At 39.0% G+C, this 25,982-nt stretch overlaps 2 protein-coding genes across 6 annotated transcripts in view; one reads left to right on the top strand and one right to left on the bottom strand.

Annotated features, from left to right (window-relative positions):
- The window catches only part of AIDA (axin interactor, dorsalization associated), a 43,099-nt gene extending 40,654 nt beyond the window's left edge, over window positions 1-2,445 (top strand). Inside the window, exon 9 of one of the 3 annotated variants that reach the window (XM_082833071.1) lies at window positions 55-2,445. In XM_082833071.1, coding sequence (XP_082689197.1) covers window positions 55-151 — 97 coding nt within the window. In that variant the 3' untranslated portion in view covers window positions 152-2,445. The remainder of the gene's footprint in view (window positions 1-54) is intronic. The other 2 variants (XM_082833069.1, XM_082833070.1) reach the window with 2 other exon arrangements.
- A 46-nt stretch (window positions 2,446-2,491) lies between these two features.
- The window catches only part of MIA3 (MIA SH3 domain ER export factor 3), a 54,575-nt gene continuing 31,084 nt past the window's right edge, over window positions 2,492-25,982 (bottom strand). For 2 of the 3 annotated variants that reach the window (XM_082833067.1, XM_082833068.1), the window contains 22 exons: window positions 25,803-25,934; window positions 22,856-22,877; window positions 22,054-22,142; window positions 21,361-21,438; window positions 21,165-21,275; window positions 19,767-19,838; window positions 19,483-19,587; window positions 18,670-18,792; window positions 18,449-18,560; window positions 17,258-17,313; window positions 17,077-17,167; window positions 16,792-16,930; window positions 10,807-10,908; window positions 9,677-9,737; window positions 9,542-9,577; window positions 9,396-9,463; window positions 9,172-9,272; window positions 8,865-9,002; window positions 8,074-8,142; window positions 7,869-7,948; window positions 5,753-5,903; window positions 3,696-4,738 (listed from right to left, as the gene is read on the bottom strand). In XM_082833067.1, coding sequence (XP_082689193.1) covers window positions 4,428-4,738; window positions 5,753-5,903; window positions 7,869-7,948; window positions 8,074-8,142; window positions 8,865-9,002; window positions 9,172-9,272; window positions 9,396-9,463; window positions 9,542-9,577; window positions 9,677-9,737; window positions 10,807-10,908; window positions 16,792-16,930; window positions 17,077-17,167; window positions 17,258-17,313; window positions 18,449-18,560; window positions 18,670-18,792; window positions 19,483-19,587; window positions 19,767-19,838; window positions 21,165-21,275; window positions 21,361-21,438; window positions 22,054-22,142; window positions 22,856-22,877; window positions 25,803-25,934 — 2,247 coding nt within the window. In that variant the 3' untranslated portion in view covers window positions 3,696-4,427. Of the gene's footprint in view, window positions 4,739-5,752; window positions 5,904-7,868; window positions 7,949-8,073; window positions 8,143-8,864; window positions 9,003-9,171; window positions 9,273-9,395; window positions 9,464-9,541; window positions 9,578-9,676; window positions 9,738-10,806; window positions 10,909-16,791; window positions 16,931-17,076; window positions 17,168-17,257; window positions 17,314-18,448; window positions 18,561-18,669; window positions 18,793-19,482; window positions 19,588-19,766; window positions 19,839-21,164; window positions 21,276-21,360; window positions 21,439-22,053; window positions 22,143-22,855; window positions 22,878-25,802; window positions 25,935-25,982 lie in introns of all 3 variants that reach the window. The other variant, XM_082833066.1, reaches the window with a different exon arrangement.

Here is a 25,982-nt window from a genome sequence, read left to right as displayed (position 1 = left end):
ATATGTAACCTTGGAATAGATCAGTTATCAATGGTTTTTCTATTGTGGTTACAGATACAAGAAACCCACTGACTTTAAAAGAAAGAAATTGCAGTTATTGACCAAGAAACCACTTTATCTTCATCTGCATCAAACTTTGCACAAGGAATGATCCTGACATGAATACCCTGGAACTTCTGTGAATCTTACCACTCAGTAGAAACCATCCTAGCTCTGTGTAGCACATTCGCCCTTCAACAGGCAGGAAGCAAGCCGTACCCAGGTCAGCAGGCCAGAGTGAGTCCATTACACAGCTGTAGCACAGAATTCAAAGTCCAGCACGTCACTGATGGAAAAGACTCCTTTGGATACAGGCTTAATTGTAGATCTTAAAACATTTTCACTTTTCTATTAATTGTGCAATGAATAGCCTCTTTTCTAATTTGCCACTATTCCTGCCCTGCTTCCTGGAACGACACTGTTGTGGGTGGAATGTGCTCACCTTCACACTTAATACAGCAATAAGAGTGTGCTAGAGTTTACACACCTGTCCACTTCTGCTCCAATATGCTCTTCGGTTTTTTGAGTTAATGTCAAACTTTGGGTTGATGTGGGTAGGACAGTATGAAACTGCTTTGAGAGGAATTGGACCAATTATGCTGCCCAAGGTCAGTCTGGAAATTTATAGGCTGCTCCTCAGAGACGGCCTTGATTCACCCTGATCTCATGGTTCTCCTGCTTAGAAATAGTGTGCCTTGGCCAAATCAGTATCCCGTATGGGCGTGTTCGCAGGTGGTAGCTGTGATTTTTCCAGATGACCGGATCGTTTTACTGAAAGTGAGCATATTTTTAGTCATGTTGATTAGCTTTTTTCTACATCACATCGTTACTCTTTCTGATAGTGATTCTGGGGTTAGTGATGGAACCATCTCAGAATAATTACAAATTCTTGGTGGGTTTATAATGTCTTCTAAATCGTGTAATCTAAAAATAATTTGAGTCAGATGCTAACAAGATACCGCAGGAATAACTGCTGTTTTTCTGACAACTGATTGTGAAACCTTAAAACCTGCATACCTCTTCTTGTAGTGATGAGTATGCAAATCTGGAGATATTCTATTTTTTTTTTATATAGGTAGATAGGATTGCCATTTATTTCCTATGTAGATATACTGACATTCATCCATATGGAAATACTGCAGGTCATTAGCTTTTTATAATTTGACTATCTACATTCTTTTGACTTAATAATGGGGCATAAATAAAACTTTCATAGAACACACAAGGTGGATATTTGATACACAGAACATTTAAGATTTGGGGTGGGCATTCTCTGGGTTAGGTGTGGAGCCCACATATTTAATATTCACTATTTTAAATGACCAATGCTAGCATGAGGGGAACGCAGTGCCAGTACTTGGCCTACTTTTAAACTCGTGTAATAAGCCTAGTCAATACCGTTCAGTATGTTTGCTTTTTAAAATAAGTAACCACAATTAAGTTCTAGCCCTTGCACTTCAAGAGATCTAGTCTCCACTTTCAGTTGTCTGTTAGGTCAGTTCTGTTTACTATGATGGATGTTAAAAAACTGTATGAGCCTGAAGAATTCTCAACCCAATTTAGTCTTGTTTCCCTCTTGATTAGTTTAATTCCAGATGATTCCATCCACAGTAGCTTGAGGGGATGAGGAATTTGCCTTAATAAATTACTTTGTTGTTCACTCAACTCTTAGACTGTGAGTTGTCAGCCCCGTGCCCTGCCCGCCCCAGACTGTAAGCTCCTCAGGGGGCAAGAACCACACGTTCTCCACGTCACGTCCATTTTCTGAGGTGCTTGGCAGCGCTCTGTACCCTGTGGAGTACTCAGTACCTTTTGTTTGATGTTGCTGACAAGACCTAAAAATAATCCCTTAAAAAACCTACCATTAAAATGTAGCAAAACTGATACATTGTTCTTTCTCTTTTCTCATAGACCATAAGACATGTATATCAAGGTGATAGTTTGTCACATCTGCTGTCATTCACAAAAGTATGGTTTAGATGAACTACAAATGCCTTTCATCAGTGTTACAGAAGCTTAAATCGAACACGGCTGATTAGCTTAGCTTTGTAATTCATACCTGAATGAAATAACAAAACGAGCGACTGTCTCGAAGCAGTAGACGCAGAATACTCCACATCCCACAAATTATTTACTTTTTGATGAAAAGATCAGCCATTGAATAGTAACCACAACCACAGCAGACTTCCAGGCTGAAACGCTGCTGCTCCGTAACTGAGATGACTTTAGCAACTAAGCCCAGAAAGACAGTCAGTTAGCTGGAGATGACTTCTGAAACAGACGTAATTTTCAAGCCAGTTGGGGCTGATGTGACTCAGGGTGATGCCCCCCACACCCTCTCCAAATTGGCAGCTTGCCTGGGCTGGGCTGCCGAAGGGGTGCAAACAGAGGGCTCTGAGAGGCGGCAGGGACGGCAAGTCTGGGGCCGCTCGGCTAAGCCACAGGTGGCAGTTCTCTACAACTCGATATGAAACGCAGAATAAACACCAGAAAGGCTTTAGAGGTTAAAAAAGAAAAAGAAAAAGACTCCAGGATTTGATGTTGAAATAGATTTAATTTACCTTTGCTACTATATTATCTTCCTAACTGGTGTAATCTATATTTAAATACTATTTAAAAAATTTATCTTAACTTCACTATTATTTCACGTCCTGAAGAGATTGATATACTCAAAAGCTGTATTTGTGACTTAATCTTTTTATTTTACATGGTTAAAAATAACCTATGCTGTTAACTATGGAGTTTTCCTCTTAAATTTCTTCTATTCTTGATAATAAACAGGACACAGAGATGGAATTCTCTTTTCCTGAAAAACTCCTTATGTATTCATTATGAACTTTGGAAGCGTTGTCTTCTTTCAACGGTCCGTATCTTTCTAAAGTGGCATCTTTTAGTTTAGTATAAAGAAAAAATTTTGTTTCACAGTGAAGCATTTGCTTTATCTTATAAGGTATTCTAAGAGGATTAAATATCCTAATGGTGACAAGTCACGGTGCAGACTTCAGTAGTATCATTACATCACAGAACTTCAGAGAATGCGAGAGTATGATCTAGCCGTGGACAACAATATCAACCTTTATAATTCTGATTTAATTGAAATCTTAAACTTCTTGAAATGTGCTACAAAGTTACTATAAAGTGTCTGATGAGTTAGTTCTTAGAAACATTGTTGAAAAGACCTGGTACAAGTAATGGGTAAAGCAAGTATGATGCCATCCTAGATTCTCAGATTTACTGATTTTTAAATATTAAGTGCCAGTATTCAAATATGAATTTTGGAATAGGATCAATCAACAGAAAGAACTGAGTTCAGCCCATGGTTGCTGACCTAGGGCATGTTACAAGCCTCACAATCCTAAATCATTCTTTCTCATCGTATTACCTACTCTTCGCCCTTTTTCGCCATATTCCTTGAAAGTCAGCGGCAAGGTATAGGAGAAATAACAGACTCTCTACGTTTTTTAAAAGAAATTTTCTTACTTTTATGGTCATGACACATCATTTTCATTTTTCTGTTATGCACCCTAACGCAAGAACGGTAAAAGCAACAGAATATCAGGTCAAACAATTCTTGCTACGTGTAAACGCATACTCAGAAAACCATTCTCAACCAGGCAGAGCCACAGAAAGCACGTGAATGCTGTCCAAATTGGCGAACTGACTTCTTTGAAGTAGAAGGAAGACATATCAGTTGTGGTGCTTCCCGGTGACTCTGAGGTTGAACTCAGGAGCGGTGAGCCAGGGAAGTGTGCTGCCAGGTCACCATCTTCAGTTCTGGGAGCTTGAGTTTACATGTTTCCAAAATGGTACAAGTCTCGTGAGAAAACAATGAATCAACAGACACTTGGGAAATATTAATAACCAAATTTTTATGAACTGTCACTACAAAGAACTTCAGCAAGAGGGGAGATAAAAGTTTAGTGATCTTTTAGTAAACATTTTTAGCGTAACAGTCGTTGCGACCAGATATTTTTTAAAAATCAAGCTTATAAATACGGTTGCTCTGTATTCAACTGGTGTACACTAAAAATAGGATAATAAATGGAAATACATGTTCTTTTAGCATTTCCACAGGAAATGTTCATATTTTTCACGACATCCTAAATCATTTAGCAGTTACATATGCTACATTAACTAAAACACAGGTATTCTTTATTGCACATTTCAAAGTTTTAAGGAGGCTCTAGCTTACAAGGTGATTTTTACTTTGGGGCAGGGGAAATGATATTTTTTAACTGTTTGGCTCAAAAATGCACACTGCCAGGGCAGCTTAGTTCTAAAAACAAACCTTTTAAAATCAACTTTTGGATTTTGAAGCCAGTGAAAATCCTCTACTGTCATGAACAGTGCACAGTCCACTTTCTCTCAGACTAAATGTCCAAGGTCAGTTACGGGCTCTGTTTGAAAGCCTGCGAACAGCCCTGGCTAGTGCTCTGAGAGGCAGGCGGGGGCTCACCTCTGGAGCCGGAAGCCGGTGAGTCTCTTGCAGCAGAGGAAGGTGGATAATCCTGGGGGCCATGGGTTGGGGGTGGTAATCGGGTACCAGGGATAAAGTACTCTCTTGGGCCAAGAGAGCCTAAAGGTCTAAAAGGTGCGTGTCCTGCTAAGAACTCTCGAGGGTCAAGAGGCAGGTCCCGTTTTCCTGGTGGAACGCCTGGTGCATATTCTCTTAAGCCTAGTGGTGGACGCAAACCAGGACCTGGAAAAATTAAAATTCAGTCATGTAACTACATATGAACATATCTAAATTTAGATGATTCCATGTATGTTAATCTTTAATTCCTCATACCCCTGGAAGTCAGGTGGTGGCATCCCCACTTTATAGATGAGGCAAACTGAGGCTCAGCAAGTTTAAGTTACATGCCTGTAGCCAGCCAGCCATGAAGCAACACAGGCTGGATTTAAACGTGGCTCTAGCTGGCTTGTGGTTTTTTCGACAACACAATTCTGCTGTCTTTATCTCACAAGAGATTGATTTGTACTTAGAAGTACTATATATCATACTAAGACAATAGATTATGAAATAAGGGCTTCACTGTTAGTAAATTTTGATAAGGGAAATTCCACTGTTACTGTATCAATTAAAAACTCATGCAGTAGTCAGCATGGACCTACATATGCCATCAAAATCAAGGTGTCTGCCCTGCTGGGAAAGGCCTTCCAGCTCCACCTAATTAAATTCAGCAACATTCTACCTAGTAGCTATTACATTCTACCTTCTCTTTAACATTTCCTTCCTATTTACTCCCAAGGTGGGGAGTGATGGATTAATCTTGCCTTCTTTTATACTCTGTGACCCGTTGCTTATACTTCCATTATGGTGATTACAAGTTTTATGTTGTATATAATGTATGTATGTGTCCTACAGGACACCTTAAGCTCCTGGAGTTAGGAGAGTTAATTCCATCCATTACGGAGCCTAGTATGTAGCCAGAGATGTTCAAGAAACATAGGCAGAAATAATATTTCTGACTTTCTATGAACAGCCCATTTTCCCTTGTCTACAAGAGATACCTACTGCCCATCTCAGTACAGGGAGATTATGCAGCACCCCATGTGTCCTGAGAAACTGGCAGAAAAGTTCAAATGTACTCAGCCAGCTTTACCCTTTCATTGCACAGCCCTGCATAGCAACTGTTAAAATTTTATCAAGGATTAGAGTGAAAAGATGAATACACTTCACAAGTCCATTACTACCGTTCAATCATCGTACCAAAGGGCGGAGGAAGTGGCCGAGGCCCAAAAGGCCCGCAGAGTTGAGGAGGTGGTCCGTATCGAATGGGCGGCAGTAGAGGGCCTCCCACGGGGGAGCTCATGAGGGGTGCCCCTGGAAAAGGAGGGGGCCCTTTTGCAGCCGTATTAACCTGCAAAGGAGAAGTAATGAAAGTTCTGAAATGCTTGGATATGACAGATAAAAGCACCAACACCAGTAAAAGCTAAAACCCAATGAAGCAGATGTCAGGCACTTGTCCAAAGAGCGAACTATGGCAACAAAACTCTACCCCTCCTATCTGTCCCACTGACAGCTCAGGCGGGTTCAAAGAATGTCAGAGGAGTGAACACTTCCACCATAATCATATTATTGCTCGTATGGGCAAACAGAAGAGGATGCAAGAGGACTGTCAAAGGATATTAACAGAGGCTATTCCCAACTAAGAACTAACAATCATACATACACACAGTAAACTGCTTCTAGGGCAGCCCCTCCCTCCCGTCACCACAATAGCTCATTTCTCCATATTAAGAGTGGAAAGAACAAAAGGGAATGAAAAATCCATTTTCTACATGTAAGAAGAGCTAATATTCAGAGTACCTTCAATTTCCTTTCATGTGTTGTAAGATCTCACCTTGCATAAGGGAACATGAGGGAACAGCGGCACAGAGAGTATTAGATACCTTGCCGAAGGTCACACAGCATGTAAGAGGCTGGGCTGGAATCCACTATCAGCCTGACTCCAAGCCAGTGCTCTTCCTCCTCTGCCCCTGCTATCAGAGGAGGCTCTACTCTCTTTGAAGTCAGTCTGCTACTTCAAAGGGGTCTTGGGTCTTAGCCAGGCTGCCCTGGGACACAAAGAGCTCTCAAGCGATGTGTATTCCTGGAGTCCTGTACTAGAACTCGCAAGTATTTCCCAACAGAGATAACGTTATATATACAAGTTCAGCAGGCACAGCTCCAGCATCCACCCCCATTCACCAGTAATGCCGTCCTTCACATTACGAGGTGCTGACCAATCCTTTTCTACAGAAGCTGGGTTGGAAGTTCTCAATAATGAAAATATGTATCTTGATGTCAACACAGTAAAGCACTGTGAAGTACAATGAGAGGACTTACCAGCTGTCGCAGCTACACAAGTTACAAGAGAATACACTTATGTGAACATAATTTAAGGCTACTGCTGGGAACTGGCACAACACGTAATTAAAGATTTCCACTATTCAGTACTTCACTTATAGCAAACATCCTCTGTTACTGATCTGTAATTTTAGATTATTCAAAATAGGGCTTGCCTGGTATACCAATAGAGATATTCTTTTTTTTTTTTTTTTTTTTGCGGTACGCGGGCCTCTCACTGTTGTGGCCTCTCCCGTTGCGGAGCACAGGCTCCGGACGCGCAGGCTCAGCGGCCATGGCTCACGGGCCCAGCCGCTCCGCGGCATGTGGGATCTTCCCAGACCGGAGCACGAACCCGTGTCCCCTGCATCGGCAGGCGGACTCTCAACCACTGTGCCACCAGGGAAGCCCAAGATATTCTTAAATAGCACACTTCCAAACAAATACATAATAATGATGAATTTACACAATATATGATGAACTGATTTGCCTTAGAGCACTCAACACCGAAGCACACAATACAGAACTGAAGTGATGACTTTTCACATTTTAAGGTTAACTACAACAGATGCTCTAAAGAGATTAATCACCTAACCAGAACAGGAAAAAGGAGTGAAAACCAACCAACCAACCAGACTTCAGCAACCCAGCAACACTTCCAAGTCAACAGTAAGGTCAGTATTGCCATGCAATTTAAAGCAAAGCAGATTAGTGTCATGCTCCTCAGCTCCTTTCCAGAAACACACCAAGTAAAAAGCCCAGTTCAACCTACAAGTACTTAGTGCTACTGGATGCTCAGCCAAAGACATAATGCTGGGGACTGAAGGGCCTTCAGGCTCTTGGGGAACAGTCTGCTTTTTCAAAAGTAAATGAGATGGTACAGACGTAACAGAACACACAAAAGGGAGATGGATGAGGCAAAGAGAGGGCGTTGTAGAGAAAGTCAGATGTTTTCCTGAAATACCTAATTACAACTCAAAATGACCGCAGAATTTACCTTGCCCTCATCCATCACCTTAGAGGGGGAAGAGCTTCTTGAGCTACTGTTCATCATGGGAGCTGCACCAGATTCTGGATCTGTGGGAGGCCAGAGAACTAATTTAGACTTATTCTGACTTGTATACTCTCTGAAGAAGAATACAAAGTCCTCTACCCACCTCCTCCACAATTTGAGACTCTTTGAACACACTTAGGTCCCTTACCAGAGGCAGAGGGTTTCCCAGATGCCTCAGATGACCATCGAGGATGAGGTAGAGGCCCATCCACTGACCCTTGAGAGAGAAATAACAGGCCCTTGCATGAATTTTTCAGAATAAACTAATTGTGGACAGGTCAGGTTTCAGTTCTACCCAGAAAGCAAAATTTAAAGCAGGTCTCCCAATACGTATGAGGAGAAATCACTAACAATCTATGCACAAACTTAAAGAATTAAAATAAGAACTATCTTGGATTGAAAGACCTGCATGCTAATAGCACTGGTCAGGTACTTCAAGCTACAGGCAATTGTATAGGCTGTTTTTTCAGTCTATATGTAATCTGACTTCCATATCTTACCAAGTATTATAGACATATTTATGATTAGAAACAGTCTTATAGCATTTCACATTAATGAGAAACAGATGTACACTGCATAAATTATATAGTTTTAAGGCTACTTTTATATTATTGAAGAGAAGAACTCAACAGAAGTTTAAAGATAAAGGCCTATACTTCACAGCAAAAATCTGAAAAGAAACAATAAGAATAAATGATATTTATATATTTGTTTTACACATACACTTATACATGACAAATAGTATTGTTATAATAATAAATAAGTGCTTTTTGTTCTAAAGCAAATCTAAAGTAGACTATCCACCAAGACAAAATTAAGAAATCTCCTTCTTTATATATTGGACAGACCCAAATTCTCAACTGCTGCTTGCATCAGAATTCTCCAAGAAGGAAAAAGCTCTTGAAACAGTTTACTGCAAGGTAACACGTCAATGCTCACCAAATTCACTTCGAGGCATCTCTCTTCGGTTAAGCGTAGCAGACAGAGGTCTTGCGGGTGGGTCTGCTGTCAGTGGCGGAGAGCATTCTCCACCACTCACAGGAGATGGGCCAAAAGAGCCATTCTGGCTCAGAGGACCTGAAGACAACGGGCAATAATTACCACTTTAAGTGAACCTTTTTTTTCTAAATTCTTGGGATTATTTCTAGGGCATCATAAATATTACACACATATTCAGAAATAAAAAGTAATTTAAACACATTTTCTACCAAAAAATAGACTGCAGCCCTTTAAAAGTGCTCCCTACCTCTCCGTGGAAGGTTTTGTGTGTTGGGTCTTCCTGGCATTGGTTTTATGATCACAGGTTCTTCTTGCAGCATTGCCATCTTTTGGGTTAGTTCCAGTAATCTTGAATATAGAGAAAGAATGGATTTAAATATGAAACAGAAAATTAATTCCTTATTGGATACCACACAGCACAGCCTTTAGAAACTCTAAGACACACTGAAAATATGTTTTAAAATCACATACTTGTGTCTCAAGTTGGCAGCTTCTCTTTTCTCTTCAGCTATGGCTCTTTCTGCAGCACGAGCTTTGAGCTATTGGAGAAAAAAAATATCCAAAATAAGCCGTGGTAGACAACACACAAAATAAAGAAAAGAAAAAAAAAATCTTACCCAGTTATCGTGAGCTTTTTTCTCATGAGTAGCGATCTGAAAAAGATAACACATCAAAAAATATGTTCAGAGATTCATTATAATATGTATTAGAAAGCAAAGAAGTCTGCTGCTGTAGGGCAGTATAATTATTACCTGGTTTTTAAATGAGCGCTCTGTTTTCTGTAATTCTTCCTCCATTTCTTCAATTCTCCGCCTAAGAATTAAACTTGCTTTTATCATTTAGAGCACAACTGAATAATATTTTAAACAATCTCGCCATGTTCCCTTTACTCTAACAGCTACAGCTGTACCCTTTCAGACTTCATCCATATGTATAAAAACACATTCTACATGGCTGTAATAAGAGTACAGTGTGATCAAAACTAATACTGCATAATTTCCTTCCTTATTATTTAATAGCTGGAGATTCTGAACTGATACCTTATAATTTCCTTAACTGTTCTCTTCAATATGTTCTCAAACAATCCCACTATAAATATTTTTCTCCATAAAGCTTTTTCTTCCTTTAATTATATCCACAGAAAATTTCCCAGAGCTATGATTACTGAGTCTATCAAATGGCACGATCATTTTCTAAAACTTAATTAATTAATTAATTTTATTTTTGGCTGCATTGGGTCTTTGCTGCATGCGGGCTTTCTCTGGTTGCAGCGAGTGGGGGCTAGTCTTTGTTGCAGTACAAGGACTTCTCACTGCGGTGGCTTCTCTTGTTGCGGAGCACGGGCTCTAGGCGTGCGGGCTTCAGTAGTTGTGGCACGTGGGCTCAGTAGTTGTGGCCCGCGGGTTCTAGAGTGCAGGCTCAGTAGTTGTGGCACACGGGCTTAGCTGCTCCGTGGCATGTGGGATCTTCCTGGACCAGGACCCGAACCTATGTCCCCTGCCTTGGCAGGTGGATTCTTAACCACTGAGCCACCAGGGAAGCCCCGGCATGATCATTTTAATGTTTTTTTAAATACATCATACAGCAAACTGCCTTCCAAAAAGAATTTCTTTGATATATAAAACCACTCAGAACTGTTGGCATGAACCAATTTCCCTTACAGTCTTGTCAGTATTGGGTGTAAGGAAATTTCTGTGCATTTAACACTTTTTCCTTTGTTAACTTAAAATTTATTTTTTCTCATGTTAATTAAATCTTTTGACCACTTATTTCTGCCTCTGCCATTTTGTTCTACACAGTGTAAAAAGAAACAGTTTTTTTTTTTTAAAAGCCAACAGTAGTTTCATCAGCCACTGACACCCTCCTCAGAAGCTGAACTCACTTGTAAGTTTTCACTTCCTCTGCCGCCAAAAGCGCCTTTTCATCTGCAGCTGACAGCCGCTGCTCTTTTTCTTGCCGCTCATACTCTTCTTGACTCAATTTCCTAAGATAAAATCAGTTGTCAAATGAAAGTGTTTCTCTTGCTCTCCCAGCCATCTGTCTGAATGCCTTGTTACTTCCCATCCTCTCTAAAACACACATACAAACAAGTCATAGGAAGGAATTCAAACCTGCCACTTACGGATAAAAATCAGACTCTGGCCTGTTGGCAAATCACCTGCATTTTAAAACTTTTCCTCATAATTCTCTACTCACTAGTAAATGAAACAAACAAATGGAAAAAACACTCTGTGCCCCATGGGCAAGTTTCCTGTGTTTGAGACAACGAAAGCTCATTTTACTTCAATGTGGAAAGCCAGGGCTGATCAACCTAACACAATTAAACTTATTAGGATAGAGCAGGGGATAATTATTGCTCTTATTTCTACCATGGAAAGACCTGTAATTACTTCTCTTACTTCAATCTTGGAAGGATTATTTTTCAATCCAAGACTGGTACCATGATAATTAGCCCCCAAAAATCCTTTTAGAACGTCTTCTAATTGTGGAATTAACCATAGATTAATTCCACACTTCAGATGTGGGACTCCTACTGCCTATTTCAATAGAATTATGATTAAAAGAAAGAGAAAAGTCTTAGAATTGGCCATGTCTACTGGATAGAAAAAGAATCTAAGCTGTCCCATAATCAGAGTATCATCTACTGGAAACTGGTTTTAACCTACTAACCTTGGAGCTCAAGATATCAATCTACTATAACAGAGATTGCAATGGTAGCAACATGGCTTTAAAATGCTATTTTCTTGTTACCCTTGTACTTCTTTGACCATAGTTCTGATTCAAAAGAAACCTGAGACAATTTCTATGAAACAGAAGCATAATCAGAAGAGCTATAGTAAAAACAGTTAGTAATCAAAGAGAAAAAGGGTTGTATATTCTTTTGTAATTGTCCATTCAATACTCAGCATATGTCTTATGAATAGCTATAACATACTTTACCTAGTAAGATGCTAAAGATAAAAATATGGGCAAAGTACTATCCCTTCACTGAGTTCGCAGTTTAAGGTGTAAACGATGTACCTAACAACAGAACAATCCCTAACTCAGGAAGAGATGTGAGAAAACTGGGTCTTGAAAAAAGATCAGAGAGAATTTTGCTTCCAGGAATGAATGAGTTAGTCTGAGAACACTGAAAATAAATAGAACATTCGACAAAAATATAAAGAACATGCTTGAAAGCATCAGAGGGCTAATATATTAGCTAGTAAGCTAATATATGAGGCCAAGATCTAGTTTAAAAAAAAAAAAGGAATCTCAGAATTACAAATAAGCCTGGCATCTGAAGCCACTTTTCCCCTAGGTTCACCCATGCACTTAAGACAATGTAGAGATATAAGGAGGCTACTGAATAGAGTTTTCAAAATATTCCTGGATCATAGAAAATGAAGTGGAGCTCAGGGCTACCACTGAGCGGGACCCTAGTAAAAGCCCTGGGCTTTAGGTTGAGGCTAGAAAGAGCTGTGCACTTGGAGTACCAAATGAGTAATGCAGTGTCCTTTGAAGGAACTAAGACCTTTTTTTTTTTTTTTTTTTTTGGCTGCGTTGGGTCTTTGTTGCTGCATGCAGGCTTTCTCTACTTGTGGCGAGTGGGGGCTGCTCTTTGTTGAGGTGTGCAGGCTTCTCACTGCAGTGGCTTCTCTTGTTGTGAAGCACAGACTCTAGGCATGCTGGCTTCAGTAGTTGTAGCATGCAGGCTCAGTAGTTGTGGCTCACAGGCTCAGTAGTTGTGGCGCACAGGCTTAGTTGCTCTGCGGCATGTGGGATCTTCCCGGACCAGGGCTCGAACCTGTGTCCCCTGCATTGACAGGTGGATTCTTAACCACTGTGCCACCAGGAAGTCCGGAACTAAGCCATTTTTGAATGACCTCTATTGCTGACTGGATTAAAATAATGACCACCTGCTAGAAATAAACTCAAATCTTTTCTCTAGGAAAACACCACCATTCTAGGCCTCCAATTCCCTCTACAGTGTTTGCCACTCAATCAAAACTGTCTAGGCCCTGTCTAACACCCACAAGACACTGTGATTAAAATCTAAAAGACAAGAGGAATGACCCATCGAGGATCCACATAATGGAATTATCACACAGACTTTAAAATAACTGTGCCTTATATATTCGTGGACACGAAAGTCAAGATTACAAATTTCAGCAAAGGATTAGAAACTATAAAACTGAAACACAGTAACTGGAATTAAGAACTCAATGAATGATTTTAGTAGCAGATTTGATAACTGAAGTGAGATGTTAGCACACTGGAAGACAGGTCAGAAAAAAATCTGGAATGAAGCAAATATAGGTAAGAATGTAGCAGACATAGGGGAAATTATTTTAAAAAGGTTTAAATGGAATCTCAGAAGAAGAGAGAATGAGGCAGAATCAACATATGGAGAAAGACCCCAAAATTCAGGAGGTGCTGATGACCTCAAACAGCATAAATGCAAAATAGTTAGGAAAGGGGAGGGGAAGGAGAAGAGAAACCCAAACCCAAACATCCACACCTAGGCACCGCCCAATAAAACTGCTGAAAAACCGAAAGCGAGCTTTTAAAGGCAGCAACAGCAGGGGTGAGACATCTGAACAGGGAAAATAAGAGTGACACTGAATTCCTTAAACTTCAAAACCAGAAACGAACTGGTTATCTTTAAAGTGCTGGAATTAAATAACTGCAAAAATCCCAGAGCCAGCAGAATATCCTTAAAAAATGAAGTCAAAATAAAGACGTTTTCACACAAAGATAAGCTGATGAAATCCGTCACTAAAGGACATTCTTCAAGTAGAATGAAAGTGATCCCAAATGGAAGACCAAAGGTGTAGGAGAGGATAAAGAACTACAGGAACTACAGGCAGACCTCAGAGATATTGAAGGTTCAGTTCCAGACCACCACAATAAAGCGGAGAAAGAAAGTGAGTTTCGGAATTTTCTGGTTTCCCAGTGCATGTAAAAGTTATGTTTACACTATACTGTAGTCTATTATAAAGTGTGCAATAGCATTGTGTCTGAAAAACAACATACAAGCCTTAACTATCAAATACTTTACTGCTGAAATATGCTAACCATCGTCTGAGCCTTCATAATCTTTAAAGTAACATTAAAGATCACTGATCACAGATCACCATAACAAATATAATAATGAAAAAGTTTGAAATACTGCGAGAATTACCAAAATGTGACAGAGACACAAAGTGAGCAAATGCTGTTGGAAAAATGGTGCCGAAAGACTTGCTTGACACGGGGTGGCCACGAACCTTCAATGTGTAAGAAATGCAGTATCTGCAAAGCGCAATAAAGCAAAGTGCAATAAAACCAGGTATGCCTGTATAAATATGTGTGTAAATCAAGTGAATATTGGCCGGGAAGCACTGTAATAGACAATAAAAACATCTTGTGGAGTTTAAGTATACAAAGAATTAAAGATGCAGGAGCATCTTAACTCAGGAGGGAGTTAAAGCCCAGAAAGAGGTAAATCTATTGACTAAGTCCAGGATACATGCTGTGGTCTTTAGGGTAAGTATATGAAGACAAGTAAAGCAACCAATAACTACCAAGCTTACACAGGGGAAAAATAGAATTATTAAAAATATTCAAATAATCCAAAAGACAGAAAGAAGAGAAAAAGGAACACAGAACAGGCCATCAAATAGAAAGCAAATACCAATATGTAAATTTAAACCTAAATATACATTTAGGAATTACATTATAAGGAAAAAATGAGCACTCACCTATTTATTTATTTATGCCACAACTCACTCTAGAAAAGATTTTAAGGAACATAAACATTTGAGTAGGCAGGAGATTGCCAGGTGGAAATAATGTAAAAGGACATTTTTACTACAGAAAAAGCAGCATGCATAACTACACAGAAGCTCAGAGTGGCATGAAGGAACTGTGGTCAGGTCAGGCTGCATCAGAAGGAGCTGCAGGAGATGCACCTGGAGAGGCAGCTCAGGACAGCTGAGGGGCCCTGTGTGCTTGCCAAACAGTTGGAAATTGACCCTGAAGGGAATGGGGGGGCCTCCTCAACAGATTTTAAACCACATGATGATATACAAGGACTTGTATTTTAGAAAGTTCCTTCTAGCAGCTGTAGACTTGGAAGAAGAGGTTTAAGAAAGAGAAACTGGAGATAGGTGATTAGTTAAGGGCTGGCAGAAAAGATGACTTGGGCCTGAGCACACACAGTGGCTTTGGGGATGAAGTGCAAGCAATTTGTGCCCGGACATGGTGACTGAATGGATGCTGGAGGAATTGAATAAAATATTGCCACACTGACTATATCATAAAGAAAGACAATTGCCATTTAGGTGATTCAGATGACTACTGGTGGCAGGGAAGTGCCTTTTTTCCCCCCAATATTTATTTATTTATTTATTTGGCTGCGTGGGGTCTTAGTTGTAGCTCGCGGGCTCCTTAGTTGTGGCTCACAGGCTCCTCAGTTGTGGCATGCGAACTCTTAGTTGTGGCATGCATGTGGGATCTAGTTCCCTGACCAGGGGTCGAACCCAGGCCCCGTGCACTGGGAGTGCAGAGTCTTATCCACTGAGCCACCAGGGAAGTCGCCAGAGAAGTGCTTTTTAAAAAATAATAATAAATAATGAAATGGGAAATATTTATCTGAAGCAAGTCAGGTATTTAGAGCTAGCCTGAATAAAACTTGGAAAATCTAACCTAATCTCTTGGTGAGCAAAGAATTAGAGAAAAAGTTAGTGGTATGGTTCCAATGTTTAATGGCATCTGGCAATAGCAACCTAAGCATATGAAAAAGATTAAATTTGCTTAGCAAAATAAGCCTCCTCATAGACCGCTATAAATGCCAAAGAGTGAAGTATAGGAGCAAACACAAATCGCAACCGCCACCAATAAACTATTTTAGAGGATTCAGGTATTTTTGGTGGAGAAAACTGGAACTATGAAAGTATATCTTTCAAAAGATATCTAACTCCAAATTTGAGATGTATATTTCAAAAGATTAATACCTAAACGTACACATGAAACAGGTATTTCTTTTTTTTTTTTTTTATGGTTTCCATATGGTTGTCATTGAGAACACATGCAGTTAAAAAGTTAGGGGCATGTGCTATAGAGTCAGAAAAACCTAGTACAAGGCCCTGCTTCACTACGATGTGATACTGGGTAAGTTACTTAGTCTCTCTGAGCCTCAGCCTCCTATACTTAATATACAAATAATAATTGTACCTATCTCATAAGTTGCTCTGAGGATGAAACAAGCATTTCTATATCCCGAACTCCCAACAACCTTGCCACAATTACATATTATACATGTATAGTCTGAATATTGACTATATTAAGTCCAAACTTACAATACTGTCAGTAACTAAGTACTCCTTTTGAAGTATTTATTCTATTTAAAATCATGTCATACAAATCACTCAGGATTTTTAAAGGCTATGTTAAAAACTAGTAGAACAAATGCAAGACAAATCAGAATGATATAACTAACAACAGCAAAAAAAAAAGTGGAGTAAGTGGTGGAGCCTCAGAAAGGGTATGAATCGTCAAAAGAAGCACTTCCAGAACAGCAACTCTTAGTACCTGTTAGTTAGTAGCATAACTACTATGGGGTATCATAACTACTACTACTACTACTACTACCATTATGCTACTATAGTAGCATAACTACTATGCTTCAAGTAAATTACAGGCAATAATTGCTGACAATTAGTTAAAATGGAAAAAAAAAATTGCAAGTTATGGGAAACAAGGCAGAAAGGAAAAAAGACAAATCTATACTAATTATAGGCAGAAAAAACTATAAACAGTCTTTAAAAAAGACAAGATTATCTATAGTAGTACAGACATTTAGCTAGATGACAATATTGTTAACAATGAACCACGAAAACCTTACTTTTGCAGAGCCATCTCCTTCTGCTGATAGAGCTCATTCAGAATCTCCACTTTCTGCCTCAGTGTTTTGCATTCATCTTCCAGTACAGCTTTGGCAGACTGCAGGGAATTGCGATCCTCCTCTAATTTCTTTATTTGGTCTGTAAGGGATAAAACATTAGAGCTTTGTGTGCACAAGAACTGGAGAACTTACTGAGGAGGCCAGAGTTAAGGGGGGTGAGAACACGGAAACAGGAAGCCACTCTTTATTTTTCAAGTGGCAATTTCTTTTCAAGAAGCAACCTACCTTCCAGGTTACATTTAGTGGACATGGAGGCTCTAAGTTTAAATTGTAAAAGTTTTAGATCCTCTTCAACTACTGATACTGCAGTCTGTGTCTAAAATTTGCAGAAGAGAGAAACAGTCTTAAAAGTGGGGCATAGTAAGAGTTCACAGGCACTTATAGTACTCTACGAAAAGGACTATACCCGAGAGATGTCCATCATCTGCTTAATCTGCTTTCTCACCTTCTCACTCCGGTCACCTAAGAAACAAAAGGATTTCAGTGCTCTTTCCTTCCTTGCTGTTTAACTATATTTTCTTAATTTCCCCCAAACAATTATCATGTTCAAACATTCAATGAAAAAACAAACTAACGAAAAGAACTGATTCAGCTATTTGACTTTTAAGAGATGTGCAAACTTAGGTTGAAAAAAAGAATTCCCAGTTTGTACAATAAAAATATTATCCATGCTGTACTTGAGCAAGAAGGGATATGTGAAGTAAAGCTCTTTCTTCTCTCTCAGATCTACCTGCCCCCAGTCAAATATCTTATTTAGAAAGACTCATTCCTCTGCTCTCCCCTTGAATCTGCTACCAGGTGTAGGTTAAAACACCCACAATGTGAACAATCTCCAACTTGAGATAGAGTGTCTACAAACATTTCTCTCATCAGTAAACACTCTTTCCCTTTAGCCTCCACTCTAACTGCTTAGTTAAGTTTACGGCTCCAACCACTCGGTACTTTTGAAATTGGTTGTGGCCCTAAAACCACAGAACTACAGAAATGATAAAAGCATGAAGTTCAGAAAGAAGTTTCTCCTACTGAGGATTGTTAAGTACACAGAGCTGGGAGACAGGACTGATGCTGCTCTGGCTCCAGTGCCTACCTACTGCTGTACCACAAACCAGCAACCCACCTCTGCCCAACGCATACAGACCTGTATCGTCATCCCTCAGTATCCACAAGAGATTGGCTCCAGGACCCCCTCCCCCACCCCCCACAGGAAACCAAAATCCGTGGATGCTCAAGTCCCTTATATAAAATAGCACAGCATTTGCACATAACCTACACACATCTTCCCACATACTTCATCTCTAAGTTACTTATAATACCTTAAACAATGTAAATGTTATGTAAACAGCTGCTGGCACGCAGCAAAATAAAGTTTTGCTTTTTTGAACTATCTGGAATTTTTTTTCTCCAAATATTTTCAACCTGCAGTTGGGTGAATCCACGGATGTGAACGCACAGATTCAGAGGGCCAACTGTACAAATTCAGTGACAGGCGTCTACAGCTTTAACCCTAAAGAGGAAATTCAGACTGCTGAAAAAAGCATCAGTGTACTTAGAGACTAGAAGGCAAAAAGAGGTCCAACCTCCCTGAAACCAATCTTACCTCCCACTTCTCCATTTGCTAATTCATCTGATTCATTTCCTCCTTTATTTTGACCCTCAGATTCAGATTCACAATCTAACTGATTCAACTGTGTAATGCAATTAGTCAAAGCCTAGAAAAGAAGCAAAAGAATATTTATTAGAAAGAGCCTCTCAATTTCAATTACCCAGATTCATGAGAATTCATGAGAATTAAGCACGTATTCAGGAGAATGAACTCACATTAATATTATCATCTTTGTGAGTGAGAACCACTTCCAAATCTTTCTGAGACTTCTCAAATGATCTGATTTGTTCACTGAGCTCAGCATGTGATTTACTCCAGTCTTTGATTTCTTGCTGCAACTGCAAAGTTAAAACACATCAATTTCTAAACGTTATGGCTTTTGCACTGGAGACAGCAAGACCACAAAAAATGAGCCAGGGAAGCAGGGAGCCATGCTTTTCCTTGGCTCGTCATTAGGGACTATACTATGGCCTTGGTTAAGGGATGGAGAGTGACTCCATCCCTCAGAACTGCAATGAGAACCTAAGAGCTGTCAAGGACACTGATCTGGTGTATCGCATCCTTCAGAAAATTGCAGCCAGTTCAAATAATTCACTTCCAGTAGGAATAAAAGGGCACGTCTCCCTGCCTACCAAGCCCAGACTCCAGATCATGTAACCGTCCCTTGGTCAGAGAAACAGTAACTGCTCAAAGGAGGGTAATAAATACCTAATTCTTTGGGTCTAAGAAGCAAGTCCATCGCCCTCTTAAGGCTATTCAAGTTAATATTTGGCTGGTGCTGGATGAGACAAAGACTAAACATTCTGATAGCTGCAAGGAATTGTACAAAAGAACAGAAAACCTAGAACAGATGGAGAATGTACACATGCACTCAATTTGGGGAGCGCAGTTTAAACTCTGCATATCTAAAAATTGAATCCTGCATACGTACTTCATTTCCTTAAAAACCATATCCAAGAAAAGATATTCAAGCAGTAATGATATCTGGTTTCCTAGTTACATAATCTATGATGTTAACTTTCCTTTACCTGCTCCTTCTTCTTCTTAAGTCTAGCATTTTCTTCTTGAACCCGATGGCATTCAGACTTCACTTTCTCTTCACTAAGTTTAGCTTCATTAAGGGCAATTTGAACCTAATGCAAAACACTTCTATTAATGCAATAATTCCAAAGAAAAACACATAAAAAGTTACTTTCCCAATTAGACATACGGTTTTTGTCTTTTGCATTTTCTAGCACACATCAAATGTTTGCTCCTCAAAATACTAAGACATCACATTAATGTATCTTGCAGGAATTGTACAGAGCTTTACCTCTGAAAATTCTGAGGCATTCATTGAAATAACATCTTTTAACTTCTCTACAGATTTCTTGTTTTCTGATATCTGCCATGGGAAAAAGAACACAAAAATGTATTAGAATTTCAGTAGAAACACTGGGATATATGATAAAAAGAAGAAACATTAACAAAACACATCGCAGAGCCATCCCCTAGATAGCAGGTAAAAGCAGATGATCCAGTCTTGGCCTAGGAGAAAAGTCAACAATGTAAAGACATGAGGAAAGAAAATACTGAAGACATAAATATTTCATACCATCCACAACTTTCCTAGTTATGAAATAATGTGGTACATGATGAGACAAAAAAGTCAAAGGAAAGAAAATGAAAAAAAATTCAAGTAAACCAGTTCAAATCAATGATTTTTCCTAGTGGTAGAGAAAAAAATCCCAAGGTCACTTAAAAATTCTCTTGCTAAAGTAAAAATGGCTGGACTTGAGGGGGAAGAGCCAAATCTCAGATACAGAATTCCAAAACTTATCAAGGAATATGTCAAGGAGGTGGAGCATAACTCTTCACTCTTTAACTGTGGGTTGTGCACAGTAACTTCCTTCCAAAGAGTACAATATGCAGAGGATGGAAAAAGGGTAACTTTATAGCAGAGAAACCTGGCAAATACTACCTCAGCCAGGTGATCAAGCTTAACTGGGTGTGCAATATATGGGAACCCTCTCTACTATCTTTCCAACTTTTATATAATTCAAAAACTGTTCTAGGGACTTCCCTGGTGGTGCAGTGGTTAAGAATCTGCCTGCCAATGCAGGGGACACAGGTTCGAGCCCTGGTCCAAGAAGATCCTGCATTCTGCGGAGCAACTAAGCCCGTGCGCCACAACTACTGAAGCCTGAGCACCTAGAGCCCATGCTCCGCAACAAGAGAAGCCACAGCACTGAGAAGCCCGCGCAACACAACGAAGAGTAGCCCCCGCTCGCCGCAGCTAGAGAAAGCCCGCGTGCAGAAATGAAGACCCAACTCAGCCAAAGATAAATTAAAAAAAAAAAAAAAAAAAACTGTTCTAGCATTTAAAGTTTATTTTTAGAAAAGAACCATGCAAAAACAAATCAAATCAAAGTACTAAGACCACTCAAAGGGGCAACTATTTCTTATCTGCTCTACATGTTTCAAAGGGCAGAGCCAAGCAATATGAAAATTACCCAGGGCTGAGGACAAAAATACTTCTGAGGCCTGTAAAATTAATAACTTGGGCTATTAGCATTTAAAATTCCACGAAAATGCATACAAGTAGGTTCAACTTCCCTGACTCCCAATGTTATTCGAGTTAAAGCATGGGAAAATGCAGAGTTCATCTCATCCAACCTACAAAATAGTTGGAAAGCCAATTTACAGTAACACTTAACAGCAAAACTCTTACCAAGTCCTGATTCTTCGCATTCTGTTCTCTCTCAGATTCTAACATAGCACGCAAACTTTTAGCTGTGTCACCCAGAATTTCATTAGTTTCTTCAAGATTCTTGATTTTATCCTACAAAAAAAGGTATTAATAATAATTACTCATTATTTTTCTTTTGTCTTTAGAATGCAATCTCAAAAAGAGAAGGGATTTTTACCTTAAATCTAATTGCTTCGTCAGAGAGAATCATGTTTTGTTTCTTGGTTTCTTGAACATGTTTCTTTGATTCCTTGATCTAAATAAAATAAAGCATTCAAAATTTAGAAACATAAATTATAGTGCTACCAAAACTTATCTCCAGGACTTCCCCGGTGGTTCAGTGGTTAAGACTCCACACTTCCACTGCAGGGGGCACAGGTTCGATCCCTGGTCCGGGAAGAACCCACATGTCGGGCCATACAGCCAAAAGAAAAAAAAACAACTTATCTCCAAATAGGAGATCCCTCAGAGAAGAAAGCAGTACTTTACACATATGATGACTACTTCACATTTGGATAGTTTGTAGGAGATAAAAAAAAATTTTTTTAATATGATTTAAAAACACCATAACAGGACTTCCCTGGTGGCGCAGTGGTTGAGAGTCCGCCTGCCGATGCAGGGGACACGGGTTTGTGCCCCGGTCCGGGAAGATCCCACATGCCATGGAGTGGCTGGGCCCGTGAGCCATGGCCGCTGAGCCTGCGCGTCCGGAACCTGTGCTCCACAATGGGAGAGGCCAGAGCAGTGAGAGGCCCGCGTACCGAAAAAAAAAAACCCAAAAAAACCCACCATAACAACTGAACTATAAGACAGGAGGAAATAATTCGAGCTGGAACCACAGGGGGAAAAAAACTAAGAGAATAATTAATACCTTCTGCTCATAACTTGATAATTTTTGTACAAGCTCTGCATTTTCTTTCATGATATTCTTCAACTTCTCAGAAATTTGCTGTTCAGTGACTGAAAAGGGGGGGAAATCCATAAAATCATCAAAAATTGAATTACCCAATGCATTAGCAGCAAAGACATGCTATCTGGCACTCTGAGGGAAATGAACTCAGCATTAACTATTATGCCTTTAAAAAGCAAACTGTAGTTAACAGCACTAAGGATGTAAAAATATTAAAATTTAAGAAAAACATAATAAGAACCCTTACTTCAATGAGATTCCAATTTAAATTTATTTCAAAGACAGGAAATACAGTAAAATGTTTTAGCTCAATGTCTTTCCCCTTCATGAGCACCTTTCTTCTCAGAAAATGTGATCATTTCAAATATATGCCATTTGTAAACAGAAATAGAAAATGCAAGCATATTGACATACCTCTATTCCTCAAATTATCTACTTAAATACGTATTTACTGTACTGAATAAACCATTAGCACAGGAACACTGTTCACAGGTAATAAATTGCACTACTTCAACATTCAAAGTCAATCTGCCAAACCGAATCCTCTTCTCCCTGCTGCCACCTCAACTCCTATCTCATCTACTTGCATCACCATCTACTCTGTCATCTAAGCTAGCAACGTAGGATTAGTAAAATGTTCAGGAGTTAATAAGTCAATCAGAGATCAGAAGTCACCATATCTACTGTTAGCTTACACAAAACTCATATCAAATACCAGTACTGAGGGAATAGTACAAATAACAAAATAAGCCTGAATATTTACCTTGATATACTCTATTCTTTACCTAAAAGAGAGAGAAATAAAATTAAACTTGATATCAAGACATCTTATTAATAGAAATATTATAGTTCTTAACAAAATAGTCAAATCATAACAGAATGAAAATTTAATAATGGTTTGGTTCAGCATAAGGATCCACAGGATTAAAAAATAAGAAAAGGCTAAAAAAATTTCAAATTTAATTGGTAGTGATACTTCATTAATAGTTTATGATAGATAAAAGCACTAAGGTAAATACCTTATTTTTGCAACTAAAGATACGTTCACGGGGACTTCCCTGGTGGTGCAGTGTTTAAGAACCCGCCTGCCAATGCAGGGGACACAGGTTTGATCCCTGCTCCGGGAAGATCCCACATGCCATGGAGCAACTAAGCCCATGCACCACAACTACTGAGCCTGTGCTCTAGAGACCGCGAGCCACAACTACTGAACACGCATGCCACAACTACTGAAGCCCGCGTGCCTAGAGCCTGTGCTCTGCAACAAGAGACGCCACCACAATGAGAAGCTTGCGTGCTGCAATCAAGAGTAGCCCCCGCTCACCACAACTAGAGAAAGCACGCGCACAGCAATGAAGACCCAACTCAGCCAAAAATAAATAAAAAAGATACGTTCACGTATCTTTTCAATGAGCACCAATCTTATTAAAAGAGGACTTAAGTTCCATAATGGAAAGGGATTATCATATACATGGAAGTTGCTAAGAGAGCGGATCTTAAAGGGGGGAAAAGGGGAAAAAAGATCTTGTAACTATGTATTGGTGACGGATGTTAATAACTAGACTTATTGGCAATCATTTTGCAATATATACAAATATCAAATTATTATTTGTACACCTGAAACTAACATAATGTTACTAGTCAATTATTTCTCAATTTAAAGAAAGTGAAGAGGAATAGTGGTTTCATATTAAACATACTAATGCTTCACTTATCCAAATCATTTACTTGACAACCCCAAATAGCCAGAATGAGATCTAGAAACAATGATAATTGAAAAAGACTCTGAGGAAACAAAATTAAAGGCATGATTGTTGTCCTAAGATATGCCTCTTTCATGAGGAAACATCTTAGAACTCCTAATCAAAGTTGGCTATTGGGTGAATTTAGAAATCTAACAGACTGCAGCATCTGATTTTCCCAACCCCCTAAAAATAGCAGTCATAAATCTAAAAGGGAAAAGAAGACTGCTACAGGAAAATACACAAGCAATGAGAGAAATAGCAGCTAACATCTTCTAAATCATCTCCTAAAGACAGCACCGAATTACAGGAGAATAAAATACAAGCAGTACTCAATTTTTAAAAAAGTGTTACTAAATGTCTTTGTAACCCAGAACTTACTTCCCTTGTCAAACATCATAAATGGTGATGAGATGCTCAGATCAGTCCACAAATCATCCATGATCTCAATGTTATTACAGTATCTAATACCATTTTTAACGATGCTGTTACAGGAAACTGCATTCAGAGTTCCAACACAGAAATAAATAACTATTTCTCTAATGTCACAGCCTTGCTAATGAGGGAGTAAGCTTCCTTTATCCTCCTTTCACCCAAATCAACAGGCGAGGGAAAGCAGGAAGATGCAACAAGCAGGCAATGAGAGTAGGGACCAAGGTCCCAAATGTTGAGGCTGCAGGGCAGCAGTTAGGACATAAAGCCTACATAACCTTGTAAAACTCTAAGCCATGTCAGGGTTTTTGAGATGGGAGAATTAAGAGTGGGAAACAGAAAACGTTTTCACCGTTTTCCCTTCTGTTCACCCTTTCTATTCTTTTTCCCCGTATCTGAGGAAAAGCCCCATGAGGTTTAAGGAGTCTTCACAAGAATCCAGGCAAAAGACCCTTCTTTTTAAGTGATTTTACAATCACTTGTGCAAGGAGAGAAAGCTTATTAACAATGATATGTCTGATAAAATTAAGAAATCAGAATACTCGAAGTTTAGAATGGTACTCATCCAATGCTTTTGGCCATTTAACTGTTAAGCTTCAACTGAAACTGAAAGCTTTTCATCTGCAAAGCTCATTTACACAGAATATCTTCTTCCTCAATTATGTTAGATGACCACGAAACAATCATAAGCATGTATCTGTACGAGAATACATATATATATGTGTATATATATATATATATATATATAAAGCATGAAAGACAAATTATACACAGAAAAAGACCCTAAGGAATAAAAATTTTAATAGTGTGTCTTTGGACACTATATAATATGTATTTCCAAATAAAAAGATGTTTTCTGAACACAACAGCACATGATCAAATTAGAAAAATCTGTGAAACAGATATATATAAGGAAAAGGACTGAAAATTTACCTCTTCTCCTGATATATATTTTTACCATTTGCAGCATTTTTTCTGTACGTATATATGCGTTTACATAATACACAGTTTATCTTCACTTTAAAGTCTTGGTTTCTGCTTTTTTCCACTTAACATTAAATTGTGAGCACTTTCTGTGCCCCAATGTCTTTGGAATACATAAATTTTAAGAGCTGCCTAATATCTCATTATATAGATGAACAATAATTTAATAACCCCCCCATGATGGATCATTTAGGTTCTGTGAAGTTTTCACTCTAATAAACACGGTTCCATTTTTAACACCCTATACAAGATCTCTAATGTATGATCAGTTACTTCTTTAGAATAGACTATTAGATATGGTATTATACTATATAAAAGGACATGAACATTTTTAATGCTTCTGATTTATAAACTGAAGTTTTCCCATTGAGATTATACACATGCCGTCTTGTTCACCTATGTCTTTACCAACAAAGGTTACACTGTTAGCTTGGATTATAAATATTAATTTGTGTTCAACTTAGTAACTAAAAAAGAAACAACAGGGCAAGTGATTATAAAACAGTCCTGTATTTATGAGTCTAAAGGTATACGTTAATTTTATTTACTCACAGCAAGGACAGTTCTCCAGAAGAAAATGGCAAATGAAACCATTCCTAAGAAGGCAGTGGTAAGTACAGGCTTCCAGGGCAGTCCGTAAAAATCAGGCCCAGGCTGAACATCATCAGGCAATGTAGCAACTAGCTGAAATAGAGATATTAGAAATTGTGGGAAACCTGACAGAAATTTACA

This window comes from Leucopleurus acutus, assembly GCF_964270905.1.
Source record: "Leucopleurus acutus genome assembly, chromosome: 2".
In the NCBI taxonomy this organism is placed as follows: domain Eukaryota; kingdom Metazoa; phylum Chordata; class Mammalia; order Artiodactyla; family Delphinidae; genus Leucopleurus; species Leucopleurus acutus.
Note: the sequence above shows the minus strand (reverse complement) of the source record. Positions and strands in the feature narration are given on the sequence as shown.